The 22534-nt window shown below is 42.7% G+C and overlaps 1 protein-coding gene across 1 annotated transcript in view; it reads right to left on the bottom strand.

Moving 5' to 3' along the window:
• Positions 1 to 834: 834 nt before the first annotated feature.
• The window catches only part of LOC124416244 (PDZ and LIM domain protein Zasp-like), a 31698-nt gene continuing 9998 nt past the window's right edge, over positions 835 to 22534 (bottom strand). Inside the window, exons 2-17 of the mRNA XM_046897173.1 lie at positions 17089 to 17240; positions 16832 to 17003; positions 16600 to 16736; positions 16375 to 16475; positions 15147 to 15381; positions 13712 to 13900; positions 13174 to 13288; positions 12291 to 12674; positions 11256 to 11388; positions 10173 to 10227; positions 9988 to 10062; positions 4317 to 8084; positions 3094 to 3280; positions 2823 to 2943; positions 2621 to 2736; positions 835 to 2496 (exon numbers count right to left, since the gene is read on the bottom strand). Coding sequence (XP_046753129.1) covers positions 2419 to 2496; positions 2621 to 2736; positions 2823 to 2943; positions 3094 to 3280; positions 4317 to 8084; positions 9988 to 10062; positions 10173 to 10227; positions 11256 to 11388; positions 12291 to 12674; positions 13174 to 13288; positions 13712 to 13900; positions 15147 to 15381; positions 16375 to 16475; positions 16600 to 16736; positions 16832 to 17003; positions 17089 to 17240 — 6018 coding nt within the window. The 3' untranslated portion in view covers positions 835 to 2418. The remainder of the gene's footprint in view (positions 2497 to 2620; positions 2737 to 2822; positions 2944 to 3093; positions 3281 to 4316; positions 8085 to 9987; positions 10063 to 10172; positions 10228 to 11255; positions 11389 to 12290; positions 12675 to 13173; positions 13289 to 13711; positions 13901 to 15146; positions 15382 to 16374; positions 16476 to 16599; positions 16737 to 16831; positions 17004 to 17088; positions 17241 to 22534) is intronic.

Below are 22534 nucleotides of genomic sequence, written 5' to 3' on the forward strand. Positions count from 1 at the left end.
CTTAATTTGAGCTTGGTGAGGTAAGATGGAGGAAAGGGTCAAATTCTATATAACGAAGTACCGAAGCACGAGCTGCGTCGTGAACAGGTGGAGGGAAAGTAATTTTGGAAACGGTTCGAAGGAATGGAATGCGGTCGATATACGTAAGCGAGGAAGTAATTGACGTTGCAAAGCGGAAGAAATTGCTCTGTGCCCTATTGCGCATACGTATTCGGTGCAGGATCCGTATCGTATATACAATTAGCAGAAATAATTACAAGCTGTTCAACTGCGGCTAAGGTCACAAGACTTTTATATCTATGAAATACACAGCGTTAAGGCTGTTGCGAAATAGCGACGTGCAGACAATTTATTTATACTGTCTATAAAATGATACATTTTTGCTAACAGAAAGAACCAGGGAATCCTGAAAAGTGTAACAAGGTTATAATAATACAAAAGCAATCGATAATTGTCTTCTATATATATATATATATATATATATATATATATATATATATATACAATCACGGAATGACAGGATATCAAATATTCACTGCACGTATATATGTATATTATTTATTATTATAATTTATATACCTTATTGAATGCGGTTCATCATGTTCAGCAATTAATGCCGTTATCGGATACTCTGTAATTATTGATAGCGATCGTGATTTACGACAGATTCGTTATACCTGTTTTTTTTTTAATCGATGTCGATACCCCTCGATTCCCTGTCATTTATTAATTTTTTTTATTTGTTTGGAAATAGCTAAATATACGGAGGCTTTGGAAGTTCTGTGCAACCTGCACCATACCTATGAATAGTTGGCAAGGAACGAGTGAGAATTAAGTTAAATACGACTATTTATTTTATTGTAAGCAACACGTAAGGGGATACATAGGACCTTTCGGGGACTTATACTTAACGTAATTGATTTTACAACTTTTAATATACAGCTGTTGGTGTCGATCGTCAATTACATTGAAAACGCTAGAGCGATTGTAAATTTCTAATAATTTTTTTCAACGTTGCTCTCTTATAGATTTCAACTAACAATGCATGTTCTTGCCTAATAAGAACGTCAAGTTATTGAATTACACTTCTGCAGAAATCTTCATCAAACATGATTAAAATATCAATTAAAAATTGCAACGTCCGATTGTTATGTATAATTTTATTTTCCAATTAAATATATAGCTTAAATTCTTAGATATTATGCATACTGTTTAAATCTTAATTTATTATCCTCGTTATTGGTAAAAGATGTGCCAGTTATTTTCATGACTATTATGACACAAGCTTGAAAATGGCACTAAAACGGTAACCTGGCATAATATTAATATGGCAACTGTATTGCTTTGACTGGATGAGCATATCCATTTACATAAACGATGAACTTATGCATATGATTACTGTTACCTCTACATATTAGATGATCATATTCCTTATCGTAAAACTGACTCTCTCACAATCTCGACGGCGTTCGTTAGTTTCTGTGTATCAAACGTGCAGAGCAACGAAATGCAACGCCGTTGAGAGCGCAGCTTTGACTGAATATCAAATTTATATTTTTTACTTTTTGTATTTTTTCTCTCTCTCTCTCTCTCTCTTCAAATAAAGCTATAACATATAATACGCGAAAACTCACTATATAATATATACCGTACTGATAAAAATATGTTAGACGTTCAATACGTACCTATAATATATTTATTTTTCTTATAATTTTTGACCAATGAAAGATATTGTATTTCGACTCTTTTAATAATTCATTGATTTTTATCAACTGTTTTCTATTCCACAGGTTCGGTTCGATATACAATATTTTGAATAAATTAATTACATCGTTTGGTAAGATGAAATTCTTATCATAACTCGATATTCTGGAACCTAAGGTCATGCCTGAATCGGATTACCGCTCATTTATTTAAATTTTCATCAGAATAATCCGCAATGTCTTCGTGACTGCAGGATTTTACGTAAAGAAATCGAAATGCGCAATTAAATATGCAATTTTGTTTAATATTTCTAATTGGCAAGACGACCTTCGCATGTTTCAGCTAAGTTGACTTGCTTTCATGCTGATGCTTATGAGTTGCTTGTGGTATTTAAACTTCACCCACTTTTGTCAAGTTTGTGAATTAAATTTATAAATTACATTCGCGCACGGAAATACTTTTCGGTTTTGTAATTAGAATTATTATCGTAAGCGATTCGTAAACTGTTGTAATATGACTCGAGAGGGTGAAATAAATCTTCTTTTCACTGTTTCTTCCAGATAAATATAATAATTATCCTCGTACAGTATGGCATAATTAATCATTCATACGCGGTTGATAATGGCTTCCGTAACGTGTTTCTGCTTAGGTATTTTATAGAATATAATTATAATTGTTATTTTTTGGTTTCAGAGGTCGGATGATCCCTCCGCATTAGCGCGCGTGATTTTTGCAGAACGGACGACCTCCTTTCGCGTAGAAGCTTTGACCTTCGAGATTCTTTTTACACATCTGAAAAAAGGTAATGCATTGAATTCATTATACCTAACACGTCAATCTTTCATATTTTTGTATCAAATTGCAGCGTTTTCGAAATGATCGATCTTACTGTGATGAGTAAAAATGAATTACTTACCGTGCAATTGAAGCACTGGCTGTGATAGTTGTTGCTCAAAGCTTCGACCCATCTATCGCCGGCTTCCACCGGGAAACCGCATGAGAAACATTTCGTTGTAAATAATTCGTTCCAATCTGAAACCAATTCCATTGAAATTAGCATCGAAAGTGGGGCGATAGCTTTGCTACCACATTTTATCAATCTGATATAGAATACTGACCAGCTTCACAGTAGGGCAATCCGTCTTCCAAGAAGAACGGATTATTTCCGAAAAGCTTGCCGCAATATGAACAGTTGAAGCACTCAGGGTGGAAATGTTTTCCAATAGCGTTCAGGCATTCCTGAAATAAGTTTAAAAATATTATATTATGCAAAGGTAAGAATGAAACGGCGGTAAAATATAATTGAAGCGAAATAATCTCATTGATTTGGGATTGTTTGAAACTGTAGACAATACGTCGTAGTTGAAAATAGTGAATAGGTGTACTGACCCCTTTGATTTTGTTGTTGCACTTGCTGCAAGGCGGGGCAATGAATTGTTCGAAACAGTACTCGCAGTATAATTGTCCCTTTTCTTCGACGAACCCGATATCCTGAAGGGGTCGACGGCATTGCGCGTTTACGCATACGAAGTGGTCGGGGCACCAGATGTTACCGAGTGCCGTGATGAACGGACCCCTGTGTCAAAAAATTTCATATGAAATAATACCGTTCGTGCAGAAGCGAATGAACGGCAGATAAAATTCTTCATGCTTTTTCCACGCTCTTATATATTCCCCACAGCGTGCTTTATTAGCCACGTAAATTTTATTTACAAGAGGATACAAATTTAGAACTTGATTCTCGCCCCCCACCCCATACCGCCCATATTTCTCTCCGCCAACCTACGCCGCGGTTTGTAATCGATGTGAAAAGGCTATAAAAAGCGGAGAAGTTATATTCTCTCCTGAGACTTATAAAAGGAAAGCTAGAAGTCCACTGATAATAAAAGGCCGATAAGACAATTGAACATGCCAGGCACGCGGGGGAAAAGGTTGATCGTAAGTTTTATTCGCATAAAGCACCGTTCGATGGTGCGTTCTTTGGGCAATATTTGACCCGTGAAACACGGAAGCGAAAATCACTGTTTATTCACCTGGCAGATTCAATTCATCAAAGCAAGGTTTAATTTGCTTTCCACATTAACGGGTAGACTTGAGTTCTACGCACCTTGTAATCTCACTGTTACAACTGTGGCACACCGGTCTGAAAGCCTTGTCGTTGATCAGGTTGTTAGTAATCTCGCGTTTAGCTGTTGACATCGTGCACTATAATGTTAGTCGAAATACAAAACTGTCACACATTTTATGTACATTAGAAAAAACATGGCGAAATAGAAGACGATGAAATAAAAAAATATATACAGCACAAACGGCTAACGTAAGTTAGACGACGTCAGGCAGTGAATATCCAGGTACTGAAACAAGAAAATCATGCGAAAAACTGTTGAGGAGTGCAACAAAAGTCCAATTTACAGCTGGAAAGGTAAAAGAAAAAAATGGAATTACGTGAATATAGATTTACATCAAAAAACAAACAACAAAGACAACAAATAAGGCGGTGTAAACATGCCAAGGTGAAAATTTCCTGCAAACAGTAACACAGCGCAGGAGCAAGTAGCGATGTTAAAACAGCAAGTGCAGGTGCCTGGTAGTGTTCGAGATCAGTTCTGTACCTGACGTAAGAGTTGCAGTAACCGCATAGAGGAACACGCGATCCAGGTCCACCTTGCTGCGTCAAGATACCGCGACCACGTTTAGGAGCTGTGTTACCAGCGACGGCGCCGCTCTTCGAACCAGGACCTCCAATGCCGGTACCTAGATCCGGGTGGGATGACAAATTCGGTGGGTCTACTAAATTCTGGGTCTTACTAATCGGGGCTAAGAGGGGGCATTTTGGGCTTTGGGTCTGACACAGGGTCTGAGACGAGCACTGGGCCTGAGGTTTGTACACGTGGACCGATTGCTTGTTCGTTTTGTGGACTAGCCGCGTAAGCTGGCATCCAAGGTTAGTGCGAGGCGTATGGATCGGTTGAAATCCCAAATCGTTTAACTGTGGTATCGGGCTTTTAGCTAGAGGGCAAACGGGTTCGTTGTCGTCATCGTAGGGCAAACGGATCTGAGGAAAGGGCAAGTCGGCTGTCGGTGAACGGGCAAAGGGACACTGACTCTTCGGCATTGGTTTTGGGCATGGGGCTACGCAGACCGAACCGTCGTTGCACGGTGTTATGCAGACGTCTGACAGGGGGCTATTATTGCCTATATCCAAAGCTGACGAACCCAAACGTCTTCCACAGGTGCCCGATGGCTGACCGCAACTCTGCTGCTCCACTCCACCACACGGGGAAACGCAGAGGCCTCTGCGATCGGTTGTAGGGATGCTGCAGACGCCGGACTGTGAGTAACTCCGGTTTGCTTCGGCGGTCGGCCCAGTCTGCAGGTGACTCTTGGGCTTGGTACCACAGAATGCGCTGCGCTGAGACTGTGACACTGTGCGTTGGCAGACCTGCGACTGAGACTGAGTTTCGGAGTAGATACTTTTCTTGCATTTCGATTGTTCATTCACTATAGTCTTAGGACAAGGAGGCAAAACGCGGACTCCCGTTTTTGGGAATCTTTCGGATTGGCTCTTGCCCATCGGACAGGGTAGCGTACCCTGTGGTTGGTTAAGCTTTCCCATCACGCAGACGGATTTTTGATACGATTCACACTGCGGCTCAGGCTTCTTTGCGGACTCAACTACGATCGGTATACTGCAAGGCTTCTTTATATCGCATGCCGGATTCTTTTTAACGTTCTTCAAAGTCTCTACCACCTCCTTTTCACTTGCAACGAACGATTCTTCATCGCCAGCGTAAGCGATTCGAAGAGATCCTTCAACATCCTTTATAACACGGCCACGTGGTGTGTTCTTCTCTTCGTGGTACGTGTATGACTCTCCCTCTTCCTGCGGTTTTTTGTTGTGCCTGCCACCCGAAGGTGTTGTCGATCTGGGTGGATCATCGGTCTTAATCTTCGGGGCTTGAGCCTTGACGTAGCATGCCGGTGGTTCGGGTGGTCCTTGAGCAGGAGATTTCGATCTTCCCGGTGTCGGTGTTGGAGTTCTACTTGGAACATAATTGTGACCTTCGACCGGGATCTTCTGCATGGCAACTAAATTTCGTTGGTACGGGGGAATCGTACCGGGTTTCTTCAGGCCAGTCATCAGCGACCGATTGCTTGGTGTTTGCGATCGAGATCGAGGCTGAGACGAATCTCTAAAATGAAAGTCAGGCGGAGGCAACGGCAGTGGCTGTGGGGTTACCGACTTTCTGACCCTCCTTTCACGTCTCACCGTCTCTTCCGTAGTGTCATCGGCATACAAGATTTCCGCCGGCGCGCAGTATCCGTCCGGACCAGGGTTTGCCTGGACCGTAGGAGTTTGCGAGCGATGGCACACCTCTATCTCAGTTTGGTATTGACCTGGTTCATCGTAGAATCCCAACGGTGTGTAGGATCGGTCTGGTGCTGTGGTAAGAGCCTGCTGGAACGGGGAAACGCAACGTTGTGGCTCACATTCGTTCGTCGGGAACTGAGTTTCTTCGCAGTAACACTGTTCTTCGGTGTAAGATTCCTCGACGAAGCTGTTGTCCTCCGTCAAATGTGAAGTGGTCAGTGGTGAATAGGCTCTGTCGGATGCCGTTGTCAAGGCGTTTACCATTTCCGACTTCCATTGTTTTGGTGTAGAATTTTTAATCGTTGTGGGCGGAAGTCGCTTTATACCAGATTCTGTCTCCGTTACGAACTGCACATGCTTCTTGGCGCATGATGTTTCCGCTGTTTGTACCTGCTGACGTGAAAAATCTTGTTGGTTAAACTTCGCGCTGAGTCTGCGTTCTTGAAGAGTTGGCGGTGGTGGTCGTCTTTCGGGAATTTGCTGTTCACGCAGAGTTTGATGCACTTGTACTTGCTCTCGCAAACTCTGGCGCCTCTGTTCTTCCATCTCTTGCTGCCTAAAGTTTTCTTGAATCCTGATTTCCTCCGTCAACTCTTCATACCTATGCGCATCGTCTTCTTTGACGGTCTGGTGGCGTTCTATGAAACATCCTTCATCCGTACTCTCCTGCTCCGTAATGCTTACACGTTTTCCCATGTTGGGTTGAACGGATGATGAAATCTGGTGAACAGCAGCCGTTCGTTCTTCTTCAACAATTTCTTGTTCCTCCTGTTTAATCTTCTCCATTAGCTGCTGCGTCCCAACAGCTGACGATATGACCTCAGCACATTCGGCAATATCTCTCCTATCAGAAATGTTCTCGACTTCCTGGTCCAGATGGATAGATCGTCGCTTTTCTACTTCTGAACACTCTTCGTCCTCATCATCAACGACTTCCACCGTCTTCTCGTAGATCGTTGTCTTCTTAATGTGTATCGGGCCAACATCATCCTCAGTAGTTTCAGTCACATAGTCATGCTGACCTTCGATGCCCGCAGGGCAAACAGCCACGTATTGTGGTACGACTTCCGTTAAGGTGACGCTGTTTGGTCTTCGGAACGTGAAAGTTACTTCCGTCTCCACTACCGGAGATGCGGGTTCTGGTTCCGGTTCAGGTTCTGGCTCTGGTTCTGGTTCTGGTTCACAGACAGCTGTTTTGAAGAGGCTCACTTGCTGAGGAGGTTTAGGTGGATACACTGGCCGATATGCCGGCTTGCAAACTGGCTGACAAGGTTGATGGCAGACGTGATGATGGTGATGGGATATCTGTTTACGCTCGCAGGTTTGCTGACTTTGGCATATATGATTCTCACATGATACCTGCTTTTCGCATATTTGTTCCTGTTCGCATACCGAGTCGCAAATCATAGCTGGACACGATTGTTCGTAGAGGTTTGTACCCGAAGTAACAGTTGCTGTCCAAGGCTGAGGGGTCGGCTGAGTTATTTTCGTAGGAGTCAGAGATCTTCGCAGACTCTCTCTCGACGCCGCTCTCGAAGTTGATCGCGAACAAGTGACTTCTTTTGATCTCGACTCTCTCTGATTCGTCACTCCGTGTAGTTGTACCCTTCTGTATACCGGGCCGGAGCAAGTCGCCTGCTCCATTCTTGCTCGTTCTTCGCTCTGCTCTCGGTGAATTTTGATTTCCTGTTGCTGCTCCATCAGTTGGCTTTGTCGTTTTTCTTCAATGGCTCTTTGCTGCCTTTGATTTAGGATCGGGTTTGGGTTAATGTACAAAGGACTCGCTGTTGGGTATGTGATATCTTCAAGTGGTTTCGCCGGGGGCCATACAAGGCTCTTACTTTTTACGGAAGGTGGAGGTGGCGTTGATGGAACACTTTCGAAATGAGTTTCTGTTTCTACTTCGTAGTAGTCGGATTCTTCAAAGTAGGAGTCTGTACGGGATGGTAAAGGGGAACAGGAACAGGAATGTCGTTTTGACATTTCAACCGTTTCATAGGGTTTCGTTTAAAATTTTTTATAGTTCCGGAAATTTCATTCCACACGAGACATGCGCGTTCAACAATATGGTAGTTAACATGGTTAGCGGTTTCGGAGCGTTAAATTTGGTTAAAAAGAGAAAACAAAGAAAAAAATTGTAAGTATAAAGCACGTTCATAGATCCACAACCATGACTGCTCATTTCTAGATTATTCCTATTTTTATTTTTTTATAATAAAACTATCGATTTTGTTCGTTTCCGGTTCTTTGAAGCAGGTCATATATTTGGGATTTGGAATTGAGCAATCATGGATATGTCTCTGGCTGCTAAATAGCAAAAAGCACTTGAACAAGTCATAATAATACTAAAATCATGTGATAAAACATAATTCTTAAATATCTAATTAAAGTCTATGACCTATATTAAACTTCTCGGAGACACTTCACTCTGCGCTAGTTGCAAAACTGCGGAGGAAAAATATCAAAAATTTTCTGGAATTTAAAAATATGAAATGATTGGTTGGAACGTGTGATTGCGAGTGTAAAAATGGAGGGTAGCAGGTATTGTGAAGTAAACATATCACGAAATAAACGATAACCATGTTTGGATGGGTATATGTACATGTATGTGACCGTGTGTAAGCTACATGTTAATTTATTGCTGCAATAAAACGGTGGTCGAGGGTCAAATAGCATAAGCGAACACGACACGAGAATCCGAAATCAGCCTTTCTAAACAATCTGCAATGAGTAAGGGACCATGGAATTAAAATCAAATCGTTACTGTACATTTTAATGTGCTTTGTATATGATACAAAGACTCGATGTCAATTAAGTCGGAAATCACGTACCATTCCTTTAATTTAATTTTTATTCGTTGAAAAAGAAATTCTCATCTCATTGTCACAGTATGATGAATTATTGAACAGCAACGATACTTGATTTTAAACGATATAAGATGAATCGATATGTGGACATAAAATTTGTTCGTTTGAAGATATGGTATATATATATAATATATATATATATATATTATATATGTGTATTATAAATAAATTTATCATATATATGTATATATATATATAGCATATGGGTATATGTTGAGAGCTGCTTCACTCATTCGAAAGAAAGAGAGAAGGGACGAGGTTTTTGGTTGAAAGTTGGAGTAGCTGAAAAAAGATAAGAAAAGAAGAATTATGTAGAATATGCTGTGATGATGTCTGTTTATCTGTAACGCAATTTATATGCAGATAATCTTTGTGTGCTGTAAAAAAATAATAGTGAAAAACGTATCACAGAAATACAACTAGTGCTGATTCATGCTTGCGTATGGAGATATACCCATGTACGTATGTATGTATGTATGTATGTATGTACGTATGTCACTTTTCGATTATAACAACTGCAACGTATAACACCTATTTGTTTCAATTTCCGTTTGATGACTCATTGTCAGGGTCAAATCAATCAAGGCACCGTATCGCCTAGTAATAATGGAGCATAATGGAACCAATGATCTATTTTCATTTAGAAGATGACCTGACACCAAGATCCATTGTAAAGCGTTGTGAATCGTGTATTGTGTTCAAGTTTAGGGCTCAACCGACGTAACGTAGCTTCAATGTCAGTTTGACACGGGCAGCCATAATGAGGGTATTGATTAATTGAAAAACAAGAAAGTAGCCGAGTGGTGGAAAAGTTTTTTTCTCAATTTCCCCTGCGGCCATTTAACGGCTGAATAGTTTCCATCTCCGTCTTGTAAAATTTCGCACTAAACTGAGAACTTGACGCTTCACTGGCGGTGCGATGTAAGTCGCTTTGTTTCTTACGGCATTATAGTATACATATATGAGTACAGTGATTTAAAAATCTCGACTGCAGCGAACAGCTCTCAACAGTTGAGTAGGAATATGAAGGTAATCGATATATACGATACGATGACTTTTGCGACAATTGGAAGATGGAATGACGGTGTATATGACGACGAAGCGACTTGTCGTTTTATTCTAAATGAAAAAGATATGGGCGATGTAGCGAGTTATCATGAATTATTTCACGCAAGCATTTTGTGTAATAAGCTAAAGCTTGAAAATCATCGTTGTGGACTACGGGTTACGTCCTCATACCTCTGAAGAGGGAACTTTTGGGCTTTGGCAGTGTGGAGTATCGACCTATTTACAACAATGAAACGTGTTAAACGAACGTGTAGTGTTGTGTATCCTAGGTGAGGCTTACTGACATGTCAAAGATCCGAAGTTCGGTGCTTTTTAAGGAAGTCTCATCGAATCTCTCATTCAATGCTTTGAGAGAGAAGGACAATTAACTACCCCCGCCGCAAGATCGAGATTAGAATTGTATGAAGGACGTAGTTTAGTTCACAAGCAAAACGAACGCAGATTCATTCGACATCTCAGTATTCGGCCCAATTTCCATCTTTAAATGCTAAACATACGTGCTGAACATAACTGTACAGTAATTTGGCGTTACTTTCTATGCTTAAATGCGCGTCCGTACTGGTCGTAAAAATGTCCGTAAACCAGGAGTAAGGTTTGATAGGAAAGTAATAAAATGAAACCGGTAAACGCTAACTGTTACATGTCGGTCAAGTGCATTTGTAACGATGGAAGCGGGGCACGAATTGAATTGTGTAGGTACGCGTGCGTGCGTGTGTGTGTGTGTGTGTGTATGAAATGTATGTACGTAAGCGGTTCATTTCTCAATCTGTACCGCTTTGTCAGTTTAGCTCATCGGTTATTTTTGCCAGGAGGTTTTATTTTCAAGCAAATTAGTTTCGCGTAGATCTAACAATAAGTGAGGTTTATACCAAGAGAGTAAGTGAAATTTATACGTGTTTAGTTGGATCTACGAGATCTTCCTGTCAGTGATATCAATTTCACCTAAATACAATAGAATATTGCAATAACAAATTTACTGTCAACCTCACCATCTCTTGATAGATTAAAGGTATCGTCTTTGATATCAAAACTGCGGGATAAAATAGTACACAGATATTTTTTAAACATTTACATTAAATGTTGATCCAACGGTCCGTTTCGTTTTTTATCACATATTATTATGCCTATATTGTCGGTTGTGTCCAGAACCGGTGGAGTCGACTGACGTTGTCTGATCAAAAGGATTGTTCTTCTTACTTTCGAAATTGCACTATTACGTCATACTCGATTGAGGATGGACTTACCAGTGGCGTTTTGGCTCTGCGGACGGGGCAGAGTGTTGCTGCTGGAGTTCAAGGATGGTGCGGACACCAGACTGGGCGCGGTTTGAACGCCTCCGAAGGGCTTCGGACCACCGATGCTGTTCGTCGACGATGCCTGAAAACATGAAACGGGTTTCGAGTGATTCACTCTGGCCAAAGTCTCGCCCCAACGAATTCTTAGTAAGTAGACACTGTCACACGACTTCGCGATGTAGTTTCATCAATGATTAAGGGAAACAATAACAGTCGGAATATAATTATACCTCAAAACCGCAGCGATGCGCGATATCCTTTTCTGATACCCAAGACGAAGGACACCCCACTTAACTAACGATAAAGCTAATTCGTTTCAAGATGTGCGACGACGCTCCGGTTCCTGAACGGCGACGCACTAGTTCATTAACGCGAAATCGCACTGGTTCGGATAGATATTAATCGTTCGAGGGAGTTACCTGGACTGCAGGGTGCAGATCTGGTGGACTGATAGGGGCGAGCGCCAATTTGGAATGACTGCAATTCACCCACACACACACACACACACACACACACGTCACAATACAAAAGCCATGCCCACGTGACAGACGCGTTGCGAAATCAATTAGATCGTACCTTATAAATAAATTCGACTCGGATGAACCAATTAGTTAATAGTATAACGTTCTGTCATCATCTCGCAATGCGTCTTCAATGCGAAGTGTTAATTATGGCGAGGACGCGTAAGCTTTCCGCGTTGGTGTACTGCATGGTATACTTTATTTGACAAGGTCGGTGAAAAAATAAACTTCTTCATCACGCCGGTTCAATATTAATCATCGACTTTGTTCCTTAATAGCTGGCGAATGATAAAAATAAATTCAACATTTACGCGACATATATATGGACCGGAAATTGCTGCCAAACGACTTGCAGACTCTCGGGTATTGGCGGAAAATAATAATTAATCATTTCGGCGAACATGCTCAATTTGTTAAAAAAAAGCTCTCCCCTTAATAATAAGTTCAAGTAAAAGTAAGTCACCTGTTTTCGAACTGGGAAAGGTTGGGCTGCAATCGCTAGCAGGTCAGTGATCGGTTCCTCGATGGTATTGGTTAGTTCAAACTCGCACAAATTTTGATTATCACGTTTTGGTTCGAGGTAAATATCTGTGTTAACAGTGTTATTGTACAAAAGCTTGTCGCCGTTGTTGGTACTGCCAACCTCGTTCCCCGTCTGAATGATGAGCGTACTGGTAAAGGTCTTTGAATTCTCGCCCGCACCATTGCGAGTCACGTTTAGTTTCGCTTGATTTTCGGGCGACCGTGGAACCGGTGCAGACGAGGATAATCCGGAAGTGCCGTTTTCCACGCGGAGACGCTGAACGCCGTCTTGTATGCTGGCTACGTTGGTCGGTCGATTGCAGGTCTGGAAAATGGTTTAGTAGCAAAAATTCACGCGAAAAACTCTGTTAATAGCTTCCAACGATCGTTATAGACCCTCGATTTGTTAAAATTCCGGCTATCCTTGCGGTTAATTTGGATATTTATTATATCGTAATCTGTGTCCAATTAATTCAATGAAATATGTAACACGTGATTATACAAAATATGTTATTCGATTCACTCAAAAGTTTTGTGAATAAAAGTGCCAAGCGGACGATGCGAGGTCGATTCTACTTTGATTAGAAAACTTGAGCTGTCACACAAAAAATCGAGATATGATCAACAATACTGTACATGGTAAAAGCTGTTGAACAACGATCATGCTTATTGCATACATTGATAAAAAATTCGCCAAAATTTACTACCCATACATGCTGCGCTATAATACAGTTGTGCAGCGTCAACTTGTAACACCGCGCTAATCTAACGATGGATTAATTTTTTTTATCAATTTTATATAAGTTTAATATTGCTCGACTTACGAAAGGCTGGGGCGACGAGTGATTGTTCAAAGATGGTGACAGAGGTGCCAAGGGAGGGATACCAGCACCAACGTTAGCCAGTGCTGCGGAAATGGTGCCAGCGGGTGCCTTGCCGCTGAAAAAATTGCAAAAAAATATTTTACTCCTTGCCCCACGTGTATTATCGAGGTTATCCTTTCAACGATCAGCACGCACCGCTTAATCTGCCGTATTTTTAAATTACTGCCGCTATTAATAGTCCGGTTATTCTATAATCGACTCATTGCCAATAATAGAAATTAATCGGTGGTATAAATTTCGTTCGTTGCATGGTGTTATCATCTCTTTAATTACACGAAACTGCTATTAGTCTAAGGTATATGGGACTCGTTAGGACGTCAGTGGTAATCGATGAAACGTTTCAAGGTGATTGCCACAGGTATTCCGGCGATGTATATTCCTAGAAGAATTTATGCCCTAGGAATTTTTCTTACTCCTAGTTCGTGCGTCACCCTTCGGCTATTTCGGGCTATGGTATCCCATGGATGTAGGTACTCACGGTGCAACTGTGACTGGGACGAGGCCTGAAGCCGGTGGATTTTGCCTGGCTACCAGCTTTGCGTGGATGTCGCAGTAGAGCTTGTTGTTGATGTTGTAGTACCCGACGTTCTTCAGGGACGTTCCGCAGGTAGAACATTTGAAGCATTCCACGTGCAAGTTCTTGTCCTTTATCCTTACGAAGACACCCCTGTTTGCGGAAAAAACGATGTCAAATAGAGTCGCTTAGTCGCCTTCGTATTTAGGATACAAAATCGAAGCGTAATATTAGTTTCGACAGCTGACGATATGTGTGTATTCTCATTTGAATAGCTGGTCTTTTGATGCCGTTTGCGTAATCTACTTGAACAAAACTTAACATAATACTGCAGTTATTTGAAGAGAGCCAAAAATTCATCTACGTTTTCCAGATAAGATAAAGGACGGACAGTGGATGACTCATGTTCGAAATCATCTCGCTGACGTCATCCAAGATCTGGACAAATCGTACGTTTCTCTCTGTGCAGCTGAATTCGCGAACCATGCAAAGTGTGACAGATTCTTTTCTCCGGAATTGTGATCACCCCAAATAAAAATCATATCACGGACAAGAGATAAATGGAATGGTGTGAGAATGAGGTTTTCGAATAGCCATCACGTATTTATCTGCGGTGTATCTGGTGTACCAGGTTTGAATAATTGTAAAATGCCGCTAGGCTTGAAAGATGGGTAAACAGTCGAATCTCAAAGTAAATATGTAAATACATTTTGCAAAAAACAATTCTGGAGAAACAACCTGTAAGACTTCGAATGGTGTGTATGCCGAAATACCGTGTCTGCACGATAGCGAATATTCCGCTGTTCAATGTACACATCAAAAAGCAAAATTACGTGCCACATGATCTACCGATACAAGCGTCAAATTCTACGAATACGGATAGAGAGATAGAAAGATACGTGTAGTAAGCGTGAATATTTGACCAGTGCTAATTGTGCGAGATGGCTTAGGTATGTATACAGATCACGAGCGCACGATAGCTACTAGCGGGACAGATGAAAAGCTATAGCGACTTTTCATTGCAACAACGAGTATACGTAGGTAAACTGGTCGCTATTGACGATGCTCAGCGATTACAGGTAGTATGAAGATGAGGTACGCGTCTGTAAATAGAGGTGCGTTACGTGCAACTACAAGTGTCCATATTCCATGGAACGATATTTGATGATGTGAATGATGCGATGATTGTGTGATGTGAAAACTACAGGCAAGTGATATAGGTCGATCGCAGCCTGCGCTGTTTTTCAAGTATAAACAGCTTTCTCATACGTGAGCGGTAATAGGACAGCATTGAGCATAGGCAGGCAGAAAGACGAAGGTATACGATAGCTATAGAGTACATTGGTCCATGCCCGTGCACGAAGAAAAACCAACCGTTGGTATTAATGCATATAGTTACACAATTGATTTATCGCAGTTGCGGCAAACGGGAGTTTCTGATGAGGGTTTCGTCTCTTCTCGGTGGAGGTGATTACGTTCGGATTGTCCGGGCACGGAGCATTGATGGAAATTCAAATTTTCCTGCCTCTGACCGAGACCCATAGCCCGGCCCAGGGGTGTCGGCGACCTTGGTGAGGTGGCGCGACCCCCCACGGCATGACTGAACGAAGAATAAAATTCCGTCCGGGATGAAACTAGGACATTAATGCAATACCCGAAGAAGGTTACTAATTGTTCAAGGATGGGTGGGGGAGGGGAACTCGCAGAATACGCTATCATGACGCAGAGAGCGAGAGAGTCTAAAGATGACCGAAGCCCCAGGCATTACACCAGCACCGCATTAGGTACCTCGTGCGATCAATTTTCTGAAAGTGGAGAAAATGGCAATGGGTATTGTTCCTCGAGGGTGAACTTACACGATGAGCCTCTCGCAATCCGCGCAGATATTCTGTCCGGGTGGCAGGCTGGTTTGTGGTGTCGTTGGCTGCGGCTTGGTCTCCGGTGCCGAGACGTGCCTCAGACCGGTAAGACCGGTGACGCCGGCATTCGTCGGGGTAACAGTACCGCTTTGATTCGTGGGTTCCGCTATTTTGCAAATTGGTTATCGTGGGCGTTCGCTGATTTCTGAATTGTTTTTTTTCTTTTCTTTTTTTTTTTTTATTTCAGTGACGCCAAAGGGGGAGGAGGGTGACTTAGTCTCGTTGCGGAAGTGTGATACCTTCTTACCTTTTTTCTCGGAATAAAACTTTATTCAAATTACCGGCGTGATCGTCACATGCTAGTCACGAGACGTTGCTCTATGTAAAGCGAGTTATGAAGATTGACTGATGGTGTATGAAACGACATTGAGAAATTGATTGAAGATTTATGTAGAGTATAATTCTTGTTGCGATAGCCCGAGTAGTGCGTCACACGTAACCCTGAAGAGGCTGTCGGACGTGTGAAGGGAATCTCTATGCAAAATTTCAATCCCTATAACGGGGAATGCAAGGAACGTCAACGAGACTACGTCACCTCCACAAATCTTTCCCTTCTAGTTACAATAAATGGTTATTAAACGATTTCGGTGTTTACTGTAAGGCTGAAAATGGTTACATCTTTTGAATTCTAATTGACAGAATCTGTGGAAAAGCTCTAATCGTTGAAATTACAGTAGTTCCAAATTGTCAATTTTCATGTGTACTAACCAGGTTCGGGTGACCTTGGTTCCTTGTCCGCCTCCTGGACCATTTTGAAGACTTCGCTGTTCTCGGCATTATAGTTCTTCTCATTCTTTTTGAAGTTGACCCTGCAAGCGCGGTAGGTTTAAATTTGCAAAGTATGTGAACCGGATTTCGGTTTAGAAATCAGCTCAGGTCACAAGATTGGTTATTTTTCATGACCTGTCAAAGGATCGGTTCATTACAACATACCCCAGTACTCCACCGGCGAGAACCTCTGCCTGAGCAGATAAGGTTTCTGCTATAGTTTCTTCACTGTAGATGCCCACCGGGCTGTTATACTGCTTGTTGACGATAGACTTGATAGGAGCTTCCCCGTTTCCGTTCAACTGTTTGGCGAATAAAACTGGCGTGTGAGCGTTACGTCGATTGTGGGAAAAAAGTGTTGAGTAACCGCAATAAAACGGCGATTATTTTCACTCACGAATGGCTTTGGGCTGAAGTTGTGTCCGCTTCCGATCAATGGTCCATCCTGCTTCTTCGCTGCCAGAGATGTCTTTGTCACAGGTGAAATACTGGCCGCAGGGCTGGCTGGCTTAGGGGTTGGAAGGGTCGCTGACACGGGTGTCACGCTGGGTTTCCATGTGCTGCCGCCTCTGGAATAAGAAGAACGGGTTCAGGAAACTTCCTCCGGCTGCATGGCATAAGCTGCTCCTCGATTTCTTTGTGTGAAAAAATCACCTCTGGATGGTTATTTCGAAGTTGTTTCCCGCCCTCACAATGACATCCTGAGCGTCCTTGTGCCTCAGGTTGAACGTATCCGTGTTGTTCACCTTGATCACCGAGTCACCAGCCCGGAGACCAGCTGCCTCAGCGGGAGAACCCCCGTTCACCTGCGCAGACAAAGCAAACACATGATATATACCGAAGTCTGCATTTCTTCGAGTCGAATTAATGGCGGGGCACTTTGATGCAGGGAGCCCGAATGCGGTCCCTCTCTTTTCATACGTCGCTAGTTAATGCCGGAAGCTAATGCAAATGACCCCACCGATAATAGTCTCGATAACGATAATGATCGTCATTACAACGGTGGTGAAAAAGGAGAGTAAGTGTCTTCCAGGCATCGCTTATGCGCTCTCGAGGATCTATTTTTATGGAACATGGAACGTCGAGCACTGCACAGGGCATCAATTAACCGATCCAGACTCCGGGCTCCAGACGCTGCTGCTTCCTCGGGGGAAAAAGGAAGAGAAAAGTTGGTGCACTGGGAGATGATCACAGAGAGGAGAGTGAGAGAAAGCAAGCTCGAGAGAGAGAGAGAGAGAGAGAGAGAGAGAGAGAAAGGAGAGCCCTGCGAATACTGGACCTTCATTCATAAGATTTAAGACGCAGTTCGAAGCCTGCTGCATCGAGTTATCGCGGCTAAAGCATTGGCCCCATTTCCTGGGCCAGTATCAGAAATAATTAACGGCTGAGGCCTTCTAATAAATGGCCACTGCTGCCAAATATATTGGAATTTATCCCGCTGTTATTTTTACGGCTGCCTGCAGTCGAATCGCGCAATGATGCTTTTGAGTGAATCAGAAACTGGGTCACCCTGCCGCTAGCAACTACTTTGAAAGCTGCCGTCTCTGATGGGCCATGCCCAACAGCATCCATGATGATCCTTCGACTGAGGTTAACAGTTTTGTTTACTTTAATTAAGGTGTATCCCATCGATATTTATTACTCAAACACTATCATCGAGAACTTCTTCTCGCTTAGTCGATTCTTGTTTTGCTCTGATCATCATTCGTTCGATACTTTCTTGAAAAAGAAACCCTGTCGCTACGGTGCCAAGTCTTCAACGAAAGTTGAAATTTATATTCATGGTTATAATAATTCGAAAGTTTATAATTGCGGTTCACGTTGCCTAAGATCGAAGCATATTTGAAACGAAAAATGTCCACCTGCTTTCCTAGCAGATTAAAGCAGACGAAGCATTAACCGGTTCGCGTTTCACCGGTATGAGATAAAAATAGACGGTTTATTATCGCAGACTGACCTTTGAATAGTCAGGGCTAACTGACATTTCAAAACGCAATCTTTTCCCTCCGTTACTCTTCCTCCTCTGATTCACCCACTGCGATATATTAGTGTTTCTGCAAATACACTCTGGCCGAAATTTCGTCGCAGAAATAGTGCACGATGATCAGAAAGCTGCGAGCAATCAGACACTTCCGGGACATTGTTTACACATCAAGCATATTGCCTATCTAAACGATTGTTAATTACAGAATGGAATTCTCATCCATCGTATTCGTAGTACGAAAACAAGAGAAGTGATTGTCGTGGAATGTAGAAACTTCCAATGATACTTAGATTACGAGTCTGGGTAAGGTTATCGTAGTAGCTGGAGTCGTAACGCGCGACAGCTGTGTCAAAATTTGTAATACCTGATCTCTGGTATATTCTCAGATTTTCAAACGACCTCATTACGGGATGAGAATCTCAATATTCTCCAGCTAATTCCGTTCACGTCGCATCTATCGAGGTGTCGTCGTTTGGTCCGGATTGGACGACCTCTTACGCTGCAGCTCGGCGTGAGGGAAATATCTGTATAAATTTATACAACGAACGGGATGTGCGCCTGTTAAACTCGCGTTAATCCATCGATTCCTCTTGTGACTTGGCGTGTGTGTAATCGGCCTCGTGAAATTGGGATGGAGGATGAGTTTACGCCAAGGGCCGCAAATAGCTTTGCGCAGAGTTACGTCAGTGTGTTAGCGTGCGTAACGCGACACTGTGAGTCGCGAGTCGAGACCGATTCGTTCCGGCGCCTATTTTCAATTCGTTAAACGCATGCTGGCCGAGACGTCAGCACCACAGCTTCTCCGATAGCCCAAGGGGGCTACGTATTTCCCAGGGAAAGCTTTATTTCTGTCTGCACTTCCGAAACTACTCATGTGATACAGAATCACTCTTGAGTATAAAATGAGGACGAACATTTGACGGAGAGCCAGTTCGATGGAGTTTTGATACTCCCAAGGAAATTCGTGGTCTTATTTTACAATGGGTGCTGCACTTGATACTCTTAGCTCCCGATGTAACATGACGATTTTAAAATACCTTGGTTGCTCCTTTGGCGTCTGCCACGTTTATGGAATACTTTCGACAACATAAGCCCGAGGCTTATCCCTGGGCGAAACATCTATCAGATTGTCTGTGAAACTGTTTGCTTGCCGACGTGTTTATATATTACACTTTCGCCGTTATATCGTGAAAGTATAATAATACTCGTGGACAGATAACGTGAAGAGTATTTTTCTGTTCAATTCGACGTGAGCATGACTATTGCTATCGCAGAGATATTTCTACGTGTTTACAATTCGAACTTGGCCCTGGTACTTGAAACTGTAACAGAAACGATGCCGTAAGTCTCACCGTTATACAATCTCCCGGTAATTAGTGTTTCAGCGTAGACACGTGTGACAACGATCCTCTTAGTTGCTACCGAGAAATCGTTTGGATACTTTTGACCTCCTAGACGCGTTAAGAAAATAGGTAAAAAAGAAGTCGGTGAGATACAGAGTGCAGGCTTTCATCACATGCGCGTAGGTTTTCATCGGCAATAATACGGCGAAAAAATCACTTCATTATTCCGCAATTATTCTGCACCAGCAATATTACGACGCGCAAACGCATGCCGCATGTATCGAAAGAGTACCTCTCGGTCATGCATTTGGCAATCTATCAGACATACATGCAGAATCCCGGAAAACCCTGAGTTACAAGATCGTCTTTACATAAGCGGTGAGTGTAACTATTGCGTTGCACGTGACGTCGCTGAGTCAGGGTTGAACTTGGAACCGAGGAACCTTCTAAAAATAGCCATGGACCGGTCTAAAAATAGCTTCTTATTATATGCACTCGAAGGAGTCGAGACGAGGCATTAGGTTGGTGCGCATTCCGATGAGCGGGTTATCAGAGATGGAACCCCTCGCCGCGCTTCTTCCATCTCTCGCCCATGGCAGCCGGAATGCATTCCCCAGCTATGACGATCAGGCACAGGTTCGAAAATCTAAAGACCGTACCGCAACACGCCGATGCAGTGGGCCGTTTGGTCCCGCTACAAGCCTCCTTCTCGTGCCGGGGACCAACCCACGCGTGAAATACTGTCCCCGACGACGCACTGCAGGGTGGGCCCTAGCCGCGGATAGGTTTGGTACCAAGTTTGGTTCGGTTCGGTGTTAACGACGGAAAACCAGCCAAGTAGCGATTTATTGGTATCGGTGTTTCGTTCTTCCGACATGTGTATAGAGAAAGCGAGAGTGACGTAACCCTTGAATTTGAATCGAGATTCTTTCGGCTTAGCCGAGTCAATGATCTCCGAAGGATATTCTCCCGTCTCTTCATGCCGAGTCAACCTTACATTCAAATTCGTCGACCGAGCGTAATGAACCGGTAACTTGATATTGCGAGGTGAGTATTTTGCGCACCGCATCGCTGATGATTGTCCGGGGTCAGACACTAGCTGTAAGCTTCTAAGCTCGTGGGATTAAATTAATGAATATATTAGGTCGATCGAACCGTCGGAAGACCGATCAGTCGACCTGAAAATTACTTCGAGATCTTTAACTGCACCCAATAGTCAAACATTCGAGACTCACTCTGTCGAAAGATCCGTTTTTATCACCATATCGAACGATTTAATTTATTCTCACGAAAACCCAACCGCCGAATCCGCATCAAATTATGCTGAGAATTCAACGTCCAAGCCCGAGGATTAAACCTCTGGAATGTTACTATATATACGTAAGAGGAAAACCCTGATTAGAGACGCAGATGATTTGGAAAGCTCGTCGAGGGAAAATAACGGTTCGAGATATCGAACGCTAATCAATTTTACGCACTTCTTTCGATCATTATCAGATTAACATGGACGCTGTAATCGCGTCGAACCATTCAAGTCCACGCCTTCGACCATGACCGTGAGATCTCGGCGATAAATCCGTCATCCATCTACGGAATCATCTTGTCAAAATTCGTTGAGCACAACTTCCCGAAGCTTGACAGCTCGGCGTATGATTTTAAGTAGTCATGATCATCGGTTCTGAGAATAACGACGTTCGGCACAAAATGGCTTGACTGTTCTACTTATGCTGTATGACCTGTTATATGCGAGCGCATTAGTGCGCCTGATAAGTGAGGCCGCGAGAGTGCATTTTTTACGCGCAGGAAGTGGGAAGGAATCTGCTGGAAAGCAGTCAACCGTATTCGCTGAATATTTTTGTAATTTAAACAGACGAAAGTTGCTCAGTATGATAGGTATGTTATTGTCAATTATTGCAACTCAGTACTCAGTCGAGTATTTCATGACGCCAACAGCAATCACCGTCTCGATTCTCTTTATTTCCGTCTTGGTGAAATGTTTACATCAATGCCAGAAACCGCATCGCGTAAATCGAAACCTACCATCAAGCATTATTTATACCTACATTAAACCGCCATGGATGTATAGCTTTACAAATTTCGCTTGGACATACTTTTCATATCTTGCTCTGTACGTCTATTATTGGTATTTCTTTGAAGCGATACAGCAGATGGTCCTCATTGCGGGTATAAATGAAGTCTTCGATACAATTTTCTCATTTTACACATATTCCGAGAATGGGGAGAGTTATTTGAACTAGCTTCACTCGTACGTCGGATGCGAAAATTGAACATGCACACTCTGCATATGTTCCACGTCGCTTGAGCTGCGAATTCCGCTTACCATGAGTTTGAGAAAAACTTTAGTGTTTTTGACATTCTAAACAAATTGCAATTTGTAATCTTTCGCTGCACCACGTATTCCCTACAAGTATAATGACAATAGTACCGAGTACCGTGAGCATCGTAACAATGTAACGTGTAATATGCAACTTCGAACAGACCTAGACGGCAACGTGTATGTACGTATATAATTTACAGATAAGAGAGAGCCGTATCTTGACGAACGCGACGATTCAGTGACGCCGTCCGTTGAATTTACCCTGACGTCATGCTGCGTTCTTGTGTCTACCTATGTAGGTACATAGATATAGGTACATATTCCTCGTATCTTATAGCATTGATATTAGCTCGCCGGCTGGCATGCGTGTGCGTGCCTATAACCGGCTGTAAGTCTATAATATTCCAAACGAACAAATTTAACAGGAATATTATT

The sequence above is a fragment of the Diprion similis genome, chromosome 2 (assembly GCF_021155765.1).
Source record: "Diprion similis isolate iyDipSimi1 chromosome 2, iyDipSimi1.1, whole genome shotgun sequence".
NCBI lineage: Eukaryota > Metazoa > Arthropoda > Insecta > Hymenoptera > Diprionidae > Diprion > Diprion similis.